The 14,793-nt window shown below is 46.4% G+C and overlaps 1 protein-coding gene across 3 annotated transcripts; it reads right to left on the reverse strand.

Moving 5' to 3' along the window:
• Positions 1–337: 337 nt before the first annotated feature.
• On the reverse strand, positions 338–12,960 carry KLK13 (kallikrein related peptidase 13). Of its 3 annotated transcripts, none has more exons than XM_023650287.2 (7): positions 12,758–12,960; positions 12,121–12,208; positions 7,533–7,725; positions 6,951–7,219; positions 5,710–5,846; positions 4,437–4,627; positions 338–1,950 (listed from the first exon to the last, which is right to left on the reverse strand). In XM_023650287.2, the coding sequence occupies exons 2-6, from the start codon at positions 12,170–12,172 to the stop codon at positions 4,439–4,441; spliced, it is 840 nt and encodes a 279-aa protein (XP_023506055.2). In that variant the 5' UTR covers positions 12,173–12,208; positions 12,758–12,960; the 3' UTR covers positions 338–1,950; positions 4,437–4,438. The 3 variants fall into 3 exon arrangements, with proteins under 3 accessions (XP_023506055.2, XP_023506052.2, XP_023506053.2); XM_023650284.2 differs by having other exon boundaries at positions 4,443–4,627; positions 12,758–12,942; XM_023650285.2 differs by lacking the exon at positions 338–1,950 and having other exon boundaries at positions 3,688–4,627; positions 12,758–12,901.
• Positions 12,961–14,793: the final 1,833 nt, after the last annotated feature.

Below are 14,793 nucleotides of genomic sequence, written 5' to 3' on the forward strand. Positions count from 1 at the left end.
GAACTATGCTTTTTTTCGTTTTTAATAAGGTATTATTTACATCAGAGCAAATCCATTCACTTCAAGCATTCAGTTTGATGAATTTTGGAAGTTGGGTGCAATGATGTAACCACCACTATGAATCAAACACAGAACAATCCCTGTCACCTTGCCCCATCCTTAACCTGCCTGCCATGTGTTCTTTTTGTAAGAGCTCGCCTCCCCACCCTGGCCCCAGGCAACCACTCATCTACACCCTGCTGCTAAAGTTATGCCTTTTTCAGAAAGTCATATAAATGTTTGCCTTCTTTCACTAGCATAATGCTTTTCAGATTCTTCCAAGTTCAACATGTATCAATCAGTAGTTCATTCCTTTTTATTCCTGAGCAGTATTCTACAGTAGGCAAATGCCACAATTTGTTTATCCATTCACCAGCTGTTGAATATCTGGGCTGCCTCCAGTTTTCTGGCTATTACAAATAATGCTGCCGTGAACATTCACATATAAATCATCGTGTGGACATAGGTTGTCATTTCTCTCGGGCAGACACCTAAGAGTGGAATTTCTGGATCATATCATACGTATGTATTTAACTTTATAAGAAATTGCCAAATGTTTTCTTTTTCTTGTTAGAATCTATCATTTTTTTTTATTGCGGTAACATTGGTTTATAACTTTATATAAATCTCAGGTGTACATCATTATATTTCAATTTCTGTGCAGATGACATCATGTTCACCACCCAAAGACTAATTACAAGCCATTACCACACACATGTGCCTGCCAAATGTTTTCTAAAGTGGTTGTGCCATTTTGCATTGCCATCAGCAGTGTATGAGTGTTCCAGTTGCCCCACATCTTCACCAACACTTAGTATTGTCAGTCTTTTTAACTTTTACCGTTGAGATTGGCAGCGCCATACATTTAAGATTCCCTTCATGTTGCTATGTGCACATCTAGTCTGTTGCTTTTAACTGCTGTAAAGTCCTCTGTGGTGGTCTTTGCCACATCCTGTCATCCGTGAACCCAATAGTGGGCACCCAGGTTTCCTCATTCCCAGCACAGCAAACAGCTCAATGACGGACAACTTGTACTCACTCCTTTGTGACCTGCAGGATCACTGCCCTAGGACAGACATCCAGGTGGTAGAACTACTGGGTCTTAGGTGTGCATATACATAATTTCACCAAGGACTGCGAAGTTACTTTCCGAAATAACCGCACTAATTAACATTCACACCAGCTATGTGCTAAGGTCCCTGTGTTTCTGAATCTCTGACAATACTTAGGTTATTTAAAGATTTTAACCCATCTAATAAAATGGTATGTTACTTGTATTTGCATTTCTTAGATAACTGATGGAGTCTGTGCATCTTTTACGATTCTTTTTGGGGGTTCCTCCTCTACAAATCCCCCATTCATATCCTTTAACATTTTTCTTATTTATGTGCAGGGTTTCCTTGCACATTTTAGATAGCAACCCCAGGTCAATATTACAGATTGCAAGTATCTCCAGCCATCGATTTGCTTTTTCCACATCATCTTTTGTTGAGCAGAAATTAAAATTATATCAAAGTTAAGGACTTTGATATAATCAAATTAAACAAGCTTTACCTTATGACTAGTCCTTCTGAAGTTTTAAAAAACCCTTCCCCATCCTAAGTCACAAAATTTTCTCTGCTGTTATCTTCTATTAACTTCATGGTTTGGCCTTTAGTCTTTAAGCGATTTGGTGTTAAGTACCATTGTTCTACCCATTTGAGTGATGGGAAAACTGAGACACCCAAAAGGTAAGTCACATGATTGAATAAGTGACTGAGCTGGGACTCAGACCCAGGCAGGCTGGCCTCAGAAACGATGCTCTTTACTACGTCGTGCTTCTTCTCCATTGATTGAGAAGTTTATAGTCTTTAAATGCCGATCTTTCACTCAATCTTCGCAACAGCCCTGAGCAGTAGGTCCTGTTAGTACCTGTGAAAGTTAGTAGACAGAAATCCCATTTAAAATGGAGTCAGGAGGCCAGCAGAGGGAGCTCTCGTGCCCTATGATGCGGTAGAACCCAGCGAGAACAAAGACTTCCTCTCCTTGCCCGGCAAGAGCTCAGCCAATGAGAGACTGGCTGTCACAACTCAAAGAAAAGCCATTGTACTTCAATTCTCAGTTCTTTCAATGGACTCTGTTTCCAGCAGCCCTCCTAACTCCCTCTTCCCTTCTCTAAAAGTTTCTCCTCCACTTGGCTGACCATGGTTGCAGATCCTGAATTGGAGTTCTTTGCTGATCCCAAACAAACCCATTTTTGCTGGAGAAATAACTGGCTTTCTATTTGTTTAAGGTCAACATACCAGATGAGGAAACTGAGGCTCCCCAAGGATAAAGATCCTTCATTGCTAAAACAGATCTTTTGGACTCCACCCTCTGTGCTTTTAAACAGTAACTTAGTCTCCCTTTGTGGAAACCAGAGATGATGGAATGATCATCCTTGACACATCCCTCACCTTCACCCCCACGTATTCAGTTGATCCTCATTATTCACGGATTCCAAATTTTCGAATTCACCTACTCACTAAAATCTACCAATACCCCAAAACCAATAATCTGGAGGCTTTGGCGGTCATTCACAAACATGCACGGAGTGGCGAAAAGTTTGAGTTGCCTGATGTATATGGATATAAGAAATATTTTAAATGCTATGGTGTATCAGGATGCTATTCTGGTTTAAACCTGATTTGGTCTGAATTTTATTTTAACCAGAGCAGCCTGACTTACAGCCTGACAAACACGCGTTGTACCTCTGCTTTGTCTCACTATCCCAAAGCAAAGGACGCACTCTTTGAAGATGAACGCCTTCCTTCCTCTGACATCAATACCAGGACTCTTTTGAAGGTAAGTTCTTCTTCCCAGAAACCAGGGTCAAGTTGATCTGCTGTGTACGTGCCAAACCACAGCAAAATATCTCCTTGTAACTTTGAAAAAATGTATGCCTGTCATGCATGATGTATGTTCTTTGTTCTGAAACAGTCTGTAACTATGCTGCAAACCACGCTTCTCTGGCATGCTCTCTCCCTCGGTGAAGACTGCCTTCCCAGCTTAAGTAAAATTCACCTTATGTCTCCCATCTCTAGGATGCTTATTGGTTCTTTGTGTCCACAGCACATTCTCAGCTGAGGTTGAAGAAAACAATGCTTTGCTTTCTTGGTGCAGCTCTCATCCTGCAAACAAGTGTCCTTTTCATGGTCAACTTAGTGCCACTTTATTTGCATTTTTGTGCTTTTGCTAGGTGATTTCACAGTTTAAAATGCCCCCCGAGCATAGCACTGAGGTGCTGTTCAGTGTTCCTAAATGCAAGGAGACCATGACGTGCCTTACAGAGAAAAGATGTGTGTTACAATAGCCAAGACTTGGGAGCAACCTAGGTGCCCACCAAGGGACAAATGAATGAAGAAAATGTGGTATATATGCACAATGGAATACTACTCAGCCATGAAAAATGATGAAATCTAGCCATTTGTGACAACATGGATGGATGTTGAGCGTATTATGCTAAGTGAAATAAGTCAGAGGGAGAAAGTCAAATACTGTATGATTGCACTCATAAAGTAGAGGATAAAAACAAAAACAAACAATCACATAGAGACAGAGATTGGATTGATGGTTACCAGAGGGAAAGGGGGGAGGGAGGTGGGCAAAAATGGCGATTAGGCACACGTGTGTGGTGATGGATTGTAATTAGTCTTTGGGTGGTCAACATGATGTAATCTACACAGAAATTGAAATATAATGATGCACACCTGAAATTTATATAATGTTGTAAACCAATGCTACCGCAATAAAAAAAGAGAAAGAAAATACGTGTTAGATGAGCTTTCTTCAGGCACGAGTTATAGTGCTGTTGGCCGTGAATTCAGTATGAATGAATCAATGATATATATTAAACTAAGTGTCTTTAAACAGAAACACAAATAAAATAAGGTATGTATTGATTGGCTGACAAAAAAGGTTGTAACCCAAAGCTTGCAGGAATCCGAAACCATGTTTCCGCTAAGAGAATCTAGAATATTGGCAATGAACAAATATTTGAAGGGGTATAGGATGTTGTCAAGGAAGGTCCGTTCACAGGACGTAGAATATTGCTGGGATGGGTTGATGGAGGTATTTGAGCGTGTCACAGAACGTTCAGATGGTGATCTGGGTTTATGTAGAAACGGTAGGGAGATCTGGAACTGTGTCTGGGCTGGGACATTCAAGAGACTGGGATGTTTCCGGGAGGCACCGTCTGGGAGACCATGATGCTGGCAGAGACTCAGTGCTTTTGAAACATCAAATGTCAGCTGGGATTGGACATTTTGAGATCGTGGATCACTGGCTCAACTGGAACACTCTGGGAGGGGCAGAGCAGGGCTGGGCAAACCAAGCAAGGAGGGTATGGTTGGAGGAAGGAGGTAGGTAAGTCAACTGACTCTTACTGCGGGCCCTTCGTCCATTTCTGCTGCTGGGTTTTCTGTTGTCGGATTGTTTCTTGAATCCATGAAACATATCGAGAGACTCGTGTGTAGACGCCAGGCCGGTTGGGCTGCCCGCATGGGAAGTCTCCCCAGGAGATGACGCCGTAGAGTGTTCCGTTACAGACCAGGGGGCCCCCAGAGTCGCCCTGAGTGGGGGACAGAGAGAGAGAGAGGTGGGGTCCTTGCTGAGGTTAAACAAAGGCAGTCATGGGGACATGTGGGGAGAGAGTAAAAGATGGAGAGAGACACCCATGGAGGTAGAGATAAAAAGAGACAGAGAAATATGGAGGGTGAGAGACAGCATCAGAGACAGTGAGAGATAAGAAAAAAGATAAGAAGACAAATGCAGAGGGACAGAGAGGCAGGAAAAGAGAAAGACAGAGACAGACACTGAGATAGAAAGAGACAGGCAGACAGACACTTCCATGTCTCTCCCTGTTTTTCTGTTCCTTGGTCTCAATAAAGTGCTGACAGCTTACCTCATACACCTGTTCTTGGGTCCCTGGCACCAAATCCCACCTTGCACCCCCTACCCCCTAACCCTGCTTCAGTTTTTTGGTCTCCCTGCCATCTTACTATTGAATTAACCTGTCCACACCTGGGTAGGGTATACAACACACGTGTACATCTACTTCCCCTGGGCCCAGGGCAGACATTACTAATCAATAAGGCACACATCATTAATTCGTATCACACTCAATCAGACTAGTGAGAATCGTGCTCAAGATACTTATGTAAACTATTGGAAAAGAGATATTCTCTCTTTCCAATAGAGTTGCTTAGAGGGTAGGATGTAAGCCCAAAGCTGTTGGGGCCATCTTGCTATTGCATAGGAAGAATTTAATTGAGAATGAAGCCAAAATAGAAGAGAACAGCTGTGAGTTAAAAAAAAAAAAGACAGTCTTTGACCATTATTTGTGCACCTGGATCTATCCATGCCTGAGGCAAGGCACCCTTGGACTTTTCAGTCACAAAAGCCAGTGTTTTGCTTAAGCCAGTTTGAGTTGGGATTCTGTCAGTTGCAACCAAAAGAATCCCCATCTTTATGCATCTCAACACAAGGATTTGGGCAGCCACTGTCAGCGAAAGCCTAGGCTTAAGATGAATTATGTTTGCCAGCCTACTCTTTTTATCTTGACCCTCTATGCCAGGGGACATCTCGCCTTACAAAGCATCTCTTCCCACTGCCATTCTGGCACATGGCAACCCACGACGCCTTTGCCCTCACCTCACAGGAGTCTTTGCCACCCTCCTTCGAGCCAGCACACAGCATGTTGGGTGTAATCTTCCCTGGGTAGACTTGACGACACTCCTCATCTGAGCGTAGCTGGATATTGGCACATTGTAAGGTCTGAGGGTAGTTCACTGGGGAGGAGAGAGAAGAAAGTCTAAAGACACCTGTCTTAGACAGGCTATGGGGTGGGAGTTGGCTGGGCAGAGAGTTGGTAGAAAATAGAGATGGGAAGAGGAATATGGGGGAAGAGATGGGATATGTAAATGGGGAAAGTGATGGAAGAGACAGAAACGTGGAAATGGGGGGAGAGGTGGAAGGAAAGATGAGGAGAAAAGTGGAGGGAAAGATGGAGAGGGATGGGGCAAGGAACTGGGAGGGAAGAGAGGTGAATGGGGAGCTAGAAGAAGAGAGAGATGGAGCGAGTGATGGGGAAAGAGAAAGAGCTGGAAGAAATAGGAAGACAGAGATGGTGAGAGAGAAGTGGACATGGGGAAAACATGAAGAGGAGAGATGGAGAAAGATGAGGGAGAGTAAGACAGAGTGGCAGGTAGAGAGATGGAGCACGTTGGGGAGAAAGATATAGAAACAAGACTGGGAGAGAGCTGGGGACCACTATGGAGAAACAACGGGCTCTTGTTGCCATAGAGACCAACTTTAAATGCATATGTATAACGTATATAAGGGATATATTTATACTTAATAGACATACTTAGCAATATTTTAAATTTACCTTCTAAATTATAAATATTTATATTTAAACATATTTAGAATTTTATTATACTTTATATACAAATATATTTAAATAAATACATAAATATACCATCTATAATTTAGAAAATAAATCTAATTTATATAACTATATGATGTATATATACTATATAGTATATATTACAGTTTTATATATTTCTATAAAGAATATAGATAACTATATATTACATATAACATATAACTTTATATTTATAAATTTATATTTATATATTTACATAAAGGATATAAATAACTATGTTGTATATGATATATAACAAATTAGCTTTATATTTAGAAATTTATATTTATGTAAAAGATGTCTTTTCATATTATATATACATTATATACATACCACATATGTAATATATAACTGTATATACACTTAAACCTTTATATATAAAGAATCCTCCTCCGACCTACCCTCCCATCTCTGCCCCACTTCTCCCGGCCACTCTGTGAGACCTCCAGACACCTGTGTGGGTGCGTACCCTGGGGGCTTGTGGTGGTGCCCCAGCCAGATACTCGACAGCAGGTGCCAGGGGGGAGGCAGTCAGTGTGGGAGAGGGGCAGGACGCAGGCGCGGCTCGTGAGCTGGACTGGTGACTTCAGCTCCAGAAGCATGATGTCGTGGTCGTGGTTCAGGTGGGTGGGGCTGATCTGGTACTGAGGGTGGGGGATAGAGCGGGCTACCTCCCTCACTTGCTCTCCAGCCTCCACACGCCCCAGAGCATGCTTGCCCAGGTAAACTCTGTACCCTCTGTGGGTGTAGGAAGGGAGTGGTTAGAGGAGAAGATGAGCCCATCCCCATCCTCATCCCAGCCCTAGCCTCTTCCCCATCTCACCTTCTTCATCTCCAAACACATCTCTTTTCGCCTCCTCCACTCCAATCCCATCCATATCCCCTACTTCAATTCCATTTTTATACCCAGCCCCCATATATCCACCCCAAACCTCATTCTCATGCTCACCCCCAACCCTAACTCTAACTTCATCTTCAAATCCAAACCCACCCCATCCACCACCCTTGTCCCACTCTCATCCCTACCCATGCTCCCCTGACCCCCACATACTCCTTCAGACAGTGTGCGGCGGTGAGGACCCATTTAGGGTGGACCAGGATTCCCCCACAGAGCAGTCGCCCTTGTACCACTAGGGCTGCCTGCCAGGGCTGAGAGTGGGGGAGGCAGGTATAGCCACCCGGGAGAAACCCATTGGTCCCATTGGTGGTGTTGTTCAGAATCTTGGGAGACTCCTGAGAGATGCCTGGTGGAGAAGAGAAAATGTTAGAGAATTGAGGTCCAGCAGGAAGAAAGCCTAAAGTTGTGATTCCTGGGCTTGGGGAGGGGGTCAGAATTTTGCTCTGGGTGACCAGGAACTGATGATTCACTTGTTGGACTCTGGGAGTTGCCATTTTTTGTGTAGCAGAGATGAGTCAGGGCATAGAGGTGACATTCTTTTCCGGAGAAATGTCAAAACCTCCATTGGGGTGACAAGAAGTGTTCATGGAATGAGGATGCTTCTGATAGGTAAGTGGAAGCATGACTTTCTCTCCCCATCTGCATTTTCTATCTCATTACACCATGGGGATGGATTTCAGGAGGTAGAAGTGAGCCTGCCCCTACGTGTCTGCCTACGTAGGCAGTATCCATCCATGCACCCATCCTTTCAACACATATTTATTTGTGCCTCTATGGCTTTAAATAACATCCATAGGCTAACCACTCCCAAATTCAGTTTGCAGGACTCAGCATCATGCGACCCCTGCTAGTCTCCTTGGTCCCATCTCCCACCTCTCTCCTCTTCACTCACTCTGTTCCAGAGCCATGGACCTGTTCTTCAAACACACTAGACCCTTTGTTCTTGTTGCTTCCTCTGTCTGGACAGTTCTTTCTCTAGACCCACACTGTTCAATATGGTAGCCACTAGCCACATGTTGCTATTAAAATTTAAATTAACTAAAACAAAATGAAAAATTCAGTTCTCCAGTCGCACCAGTCACCTTTGAAATGCTCAGAAGTCCCATATGTCCAGTGGCCACCATATTGGACAGGGCAGACATAGGATATCGTATATATGTACGAAAGATTCTACTCAATGGCACTCAGAATTTAAACCCATCCCTGACCCCCTGGCCACCTGGTCCAATATTGCCCCTCCTAATGCCCCAGTCATTCCCTGTTCCATCTCCCCAGTTGATTTTCATCAGAGACTTGATCACTGTTCATTTCTTTTTATATCTGTTTCCATTTATGTTTTTCGTAATCTCCCCATCTTGACTGTCAACCCTACTGGCAACTGATACTGAACTGTTTTTTCTAGGGCTGCATCCTCAGTACCTAGGAGTGTCTGGCATGCAGTAGGTACTCAACCAATGAATGTTGTGTGTGTCAGGCACTGTGCCTGGCATTGGAGGCACAGCAGTAGACAAACAGAAAATCCAGTCCTGAATGTGCCACTTTGTGGCTAGGTGATCCCGTACAACTTGCCAGCTCCAGTTTTCTCAGCCATAAAGCACGAAAATAGTTTCATCCCTCATGGGGCAGTTGTAGGATTCAATAAGATCCTACATCTAAGATGCACACAGCATCTGGCACAGAGTAAGCACTCAGTAAGTGGGGACTGTTATTATTATTAGCTAAGACAGGGGGTCCCCAGCGCTGTGGCCAGCAGCTCCCTTCTCCCTGGGCCACCTCCCTCACCTACACAAGCAGTGGGATTAGCTCAGTGGTTCTCAGAGTTGGGGACACGAATCATAGTGGGCACCGGGTCACTTGAGGTGGTACAGAGATGGTGCTTTAAACAACATCAGATTGCAATCATCATCCAGTTCCCTTTCAATCCTGATTTGTTGGGAAGAAAGTCTCATAAAGGTGCTAATATGCTTTTAACACCTCTCTAATCCTCACTGAGCTCAGTTTTTTAAACCAGGAAGAAGCAAAAGCCTTCAGCCAGCAATCTAAAATTTGCGAATTTGAATCATCTGCAATCGTTGTTTTAGGAGAAGTCAAAAAGGGTCAACTATTGGCAATTTCAGGTGGTCCAACCCAGTAAACATATTGTTCATGTTTCATTGTGTAGGATTTTTTTTCTCTTACCTTTTATTTATAGGTAATGGAAAAGGAGGCTGTTTTCCATTAGGACAGCAATATAAAGTTTACCTCTAATATGCTTTAAGTGAAAAAAAAAAAAAAAAAAAAAAAGAATTGACTCTAAGCAGATCATTAGGTCTAAAATCATGAAGATGGTTTTCCAGGGCATAAAGTCCAGGATGTGGGGGACAGGGCTGGCAGCATGGATTAGGATCCTGGCTCAGGTACCGCCAGTGTCTTTGGGGCTGGACCCTGCTGTCTCAGAGTTTTGGGTCTTTCAGCTGTAAAACTGGAGTAATTATAGTGCATCTATCTCATAAGGCTACTGAAGATTCCACAAGAGGGTGCATGTGGAACTCCTTGTCCAGGGTGTGACACCCAGGAGGGGCTCAGGACATGGGCATGAGTCCTTGGAGTGACACCAAGGGAGAGAAGCCACCCCACTTTCAGACCAAAGATGGTGCTGGGTGCCAGGTGCCCTCAGATCCCTCCCTCCCTTGGGTCTCAGCTCAAGGGTCAAGTCCTCTGGAAGGCCTTCCACGCCAGGAGCTGCCACTACATCTCTAGGCTCCTTGAAGCTGTCACTTCACAACAGTTGTAACTAATTATTAACTAATTATTGGGGTAACTGAATAATGTCTGCATCCATTCCCTCTAGGCTCTGGGTGCTGAGAGCAGAGAATGTGTCTATGCTCAACAGCTGTTTGTTGAATGAATGAAAATAAACGATGTATGAATGGGGTTTCCAGAGAACTTGCCTGCAAAGGCAGGGAAAGGGGTTTAAATGGGAAGAGAGGACTCTTTGGGAACCAACTCTGGGTGGAATCAGATAGATCTGGAATCACCCCAAGGATTAAAGGAAAAACAAACTGGAAGATTCTAGAAGGGGCTGAGAATGGAGACAGAACACTGTCACGCATCGCTTAACAATGGGGATACATTCTGAGAAACGTGTCATTAGGTGATTTCGTCATTGTGCGAACATCACAGAGTACACTGAAGGGGAACAAAATTTACCACCTAAAATGTCTCTTTAACATGAGGACCATTTTAAGCTGATTATTTTTAAGAAACAAAAAGCTCAGAAAATTTTTATCTCTTCTTTAACTGCCTAAAAGAATTCGGATAAAAAATCCTGTCTCAATCCAGCCCTGATGGCCTCATGGTTAAAGTTCTGCAGCTCCGCTTTGGCGGCCCTGGTTTGGTTCCCGGGCATGGAACCACACCACTCATCTGTCAGTGGCCATGTTGTGGTGGCGACTCACATAGAAGAACCAGAAGAACTTGCAACTATGCACAACTATGTGCTAGGGCTTTGGGGGCTGGGGGTGGGGTAAGGAGGAGAAGATTGGCAACAGCTGTTGGCTGAGGGTGAATCTTCCCTTGCAAAAAAAAAAAAAAAAGGACTTCCCTAAAAAACAAACCAACCAACCAACCACCTGTCTCAGGAAGTGAGCTATCATCTTAGCATCACATGAACCAGGTGGTAGACAGGGAGGAACCCAGAAAAGCCTGTTTCCTGGGCTCCCCTCGGCGTGCTTCTGTTTCTGTGTGGCCAAACGCTTGTTTTCTAAGCATCTGCTCCTTCTCAACCACCTGCAAACTGCCTTCCTTCCCTTTGAAGTCCCTGACTCTCCCCACCCCTAACATATTCTTTTGTCTTCAGCTAAGGATGGTATTTAAGATGAGGGCTTTCACCATTTTGGAGTTACTGGGTTTTTCCTGGGTTTCTCCCATGTATACATGTTATTAAACTTTTATCTGTTTTTCTCCTTTTAATCTGTCTCATGTACTAGTCAGGAGAACCTAGAAGGGTAGAGGAAAATTTCATCTTCCTCTATAGCACTTGCCCAAACCCACATGGTTTGTGGTACTTAGACTATATGGGACTAATCCTATGGGACCACCATCGTATATGCAGGGCATCCTTGACTGAAGTCATTAAGTGGTACATGGCTGTCCTACGAATAAAATAACAAAGACCAACTTTCCAGTCCTTGCTATCTGCCACGCACTGACCACCTGACATGTCTTAGCTCATTTTAATATTCACAACAACCCTTTGAGGTAAGGACTTAAAGTTGCCATCTTACAGATGAACGAAAGAAGCTAAGTTACTTGCTCACAGTAGCAGCATCAGGATTCGAACCTGGGTCTGTCTCCTCTAACTCTCAGAGAGGCCTCGAATGTGGGAGGAGCTGCCGTGGGGGTACCGGCTGGGGGGTGGGCTCTCCAGTGCTGAATAGGACACTCAGGGAAGGGGCTGGTGGGGAAGAGTTAGAAGACTTGAAAATGGCGGGGGGGGGCGGGGGGGGGGCGGGCAACTGGGCTGGGTCGCCCAAAGGAAGGGTCTGGGGTCGGTGCGGAGAGTGGGCTGACCCCAGCCGGGAAACCAGGTCATGTAAGGACAAGCAGGAAGCTCTCAGAGCCACCCCCGCTGAAGGAGGGGAGGGGGGCGGAGCTCGAGGCTGCCACGCCCCCTCCCCTCGGCCTGACCCCTCCTATTAGCCTGACCTCTCCTATTATTGTCCCGAGCCGTCACCCCGCCTCCGCTCCCGCGCATTCTTACCGCCTGACAAGGTCACGCTCAGCAAGGCGGTCACAGCGGCCAGGGGCCACATGGCGACTCTCCGGGGTGGGGGGCAGGGCGGGTGGGCCTGAGAAGTTGAAGGAGGTGTTAAGGGCTGGCCAGAACCCCCATCTCTGGACACCCCCTCCCTCTGCTCCTGCCCTTCCCAGTCTTGAATCTCCTCTCCTTCACCGAGAACTCTGACCCTGGAATCTGCACCCTCTCTCCAGGTTTATCTTTGGAGGGCGGGCGGGGGTTGGGGCAGTAACAAGGTAGAGGGGGCGGCGTGCACCCTCTTCCCCCAGGACACCGGCTTGCAATCCCTCACCCCAGGTGGCCAGCCCCTCCAGCCCTGGCCCCCCAGGGTCCTCTGTGCGCCCTCCCTCTCCCCTCTCCGTCCGCAGTCTCCTCTTAGGGTCGGTCGGGACACCTGGTCTCAAACTGAGCTGCTTATCTTTCTTGGTGCTTCACTTCTCTTCATCTCTGCAGATTTCTCTCTCTCTTCCTGAGCCCCTGGCTTCCGTCTCCATCTCCCTGACTCAGCTATTCTCCCGCTATTCCCTTCCCTCCTCACCTCTCCCTCCTCTCCCCTCTCCTCTCCTCCGACGCTCCCGCCCCCGCTCCTGGCGGACCCTACCTGGTTGAGAGGCCCGGATGAAGAGCTTTCTGCCGCGGGCTGCCTCCAACTTCAGCCCGGACCCATGGCTTTTAACCTCTGAACTCCCTCCCCCAGCGCCCTCAGCATTTCCCTGTTGTTGGCCTCCCCCTCTCCACCCCCGAAGCCTCGCCAGGCTGTCGCCAAGCAGCCCCCAGCCTGGGCTTGGCCCTCCGCTGGGGGGCGGAGCTTCCAGGACAAGCTGGGACCCAGATCTGGCCCCGCCCAAGCCCGAGTTGAACCCACTGTGAATTTTCAGGCTGCAGGACCCACCTAGAGGGAAAGGAACAGCCTAAACCCACCCCAAATCCTCATGACTCTCCCTAACACCGACCCATTTTCCATCCCATTTTCTGATCTCCATTCCAACCCCGTGCATCTGTCCCCCAGATGGCCCTTTTCCACCCTATTTCCATTTTACCTACCTAATCCTAACCAGACCCCTTACCATCAGCCTATCCCTCAAACTGAATCCCATTAACAGCCCTTATCAAAACCAAAGCCAACACAACCAAATTCCACTTCTCAGCCTCATCTCCAGCCCCAACTCCACCTCCAGCCCTTTTTCTTCTGAAAAACACAAGGATGCTCAAATTTATTCTACCATTTCCTTCTTCCCCAACCATCAGGCAGAAGAAGGGAATCTTCAGGGAGGTGGATAGAAATCAACTGTCTTGGATTTGGATGGGGGCAGGGATTGGGCCTGGGAAAGCAATACTTTGGACAAATGGCCCTTTAGGAGCAGGGCCAGATGGGTTGAGGGAGTCCGCCGGGACGTAGGTGGGGAAAAGGAGGAATCAGAAAGCTCTGGGGGCCGGGATGAGTGCGAAGAGGAAGCAGGAAGAGGTGGTGTTTGGAGAATGAGTGGGCGGCTCCTGGAACTGTGACTGGGTGGGACCGAGAACTAATCCTTGGGGGTGGAGGGGGCAGGATTAAGGATTAGGGAGGATGGAGGTGGGGTCAGAATTTGGAAGAAAGCCATGGATGGGGACCAGATTAAGTCTGGAAGGAGAGACAGCAGTGGTGTCATGATAAGGATGAAGGGTTGAGATGGTACAGTGACGATTCCCATCAAAACTGGTATGGTCCATACTGGGGGAGTTAATGTTTGGATGTAGGTATCAAAACTAGTGTTAAAAGACATTTTTAGAGGGTCTAACCATGACTTGCCTACATATTTAAGATGAGCATACGTCAACGATTTTATTGAAGGAGCAGAGACCTCATAAAATCAGCTAACCCTTCTAGTTTTCCGTTGAAGACATCTGCGGGTCCATCTCAAAGTCTTGCACAATTTTTCCCTACCCTAGGAAGAAAAGTTTGTGGTCAGGTTCAGGATGGATCTGATGACAGCACTGAGAATGCTAATGAGTTTGGGGAGGAGAATGGGCATGGGGAGAGGATGGGGTTGGAGCTGATTTTGGGGATAGGATTGGGCTGTAGATGGGAGGGATCTGGGGGTAAGGTTGTTGATGGAGTCCTGTTGGGCTGGGGCTGGAGATGGTGCCAAGGTTGAGGTTTTGGATGGGGAGGTGTTGAAATACAGTCGAGTTGGTGTTGTGGGTTGACATTGATAATGAAGACTTGACGTGAGATTGAATGTCTGCGCTGGGGTAGGATGCTGGTGGGTGTGGGCTGGGTCATAGCTGTGAACTCCTCTCAAGGTGAGAGAAAGGCCACTGTCCTTCTCCGCCTTGGAATTACCCCACCTCCCAGGGCTGGACCCAGAGTGGGGACTGAGTTCACTCTTCTTGAGTAGAGTTGGGTCCAGGCTGGATGGCAGGAGGGAGGATGCCAGGTTAAGTGAGGTGACAGGTCTGTGTGAGAAGTCAGGGTAGCTGTGCCCTCTTGTGGCTTGGGTCCATGCTTCCAGAAAAGCCTTTCTCATTTGGGAAGGGCTGGAACCTGGAGTGAGGGTGACTGGCTTTGGTATTTGCTGAGGGGTAAGTACCAGGTCAACAATGATATTAAGCGTTATAATTGGGCAGGACTTAGGTTAGTTGATTCTCCTTGAAGTG

The sequence above is a fragment of the Equus caballus genome, chromosome 10, assembly GCF_041296265.1.
Source record: "Equus caballus isolate H_3958 breed thoroughbred chromosome 10, TB-T2T, whole genome shotgun sequence".
NCBI classification, from domain to species: domain Eukaryota; kingdom Metazoa; phylum Chordata; class Mammalia; order Perissodactyla; family Equidae; genus Equus; species Equus caballus.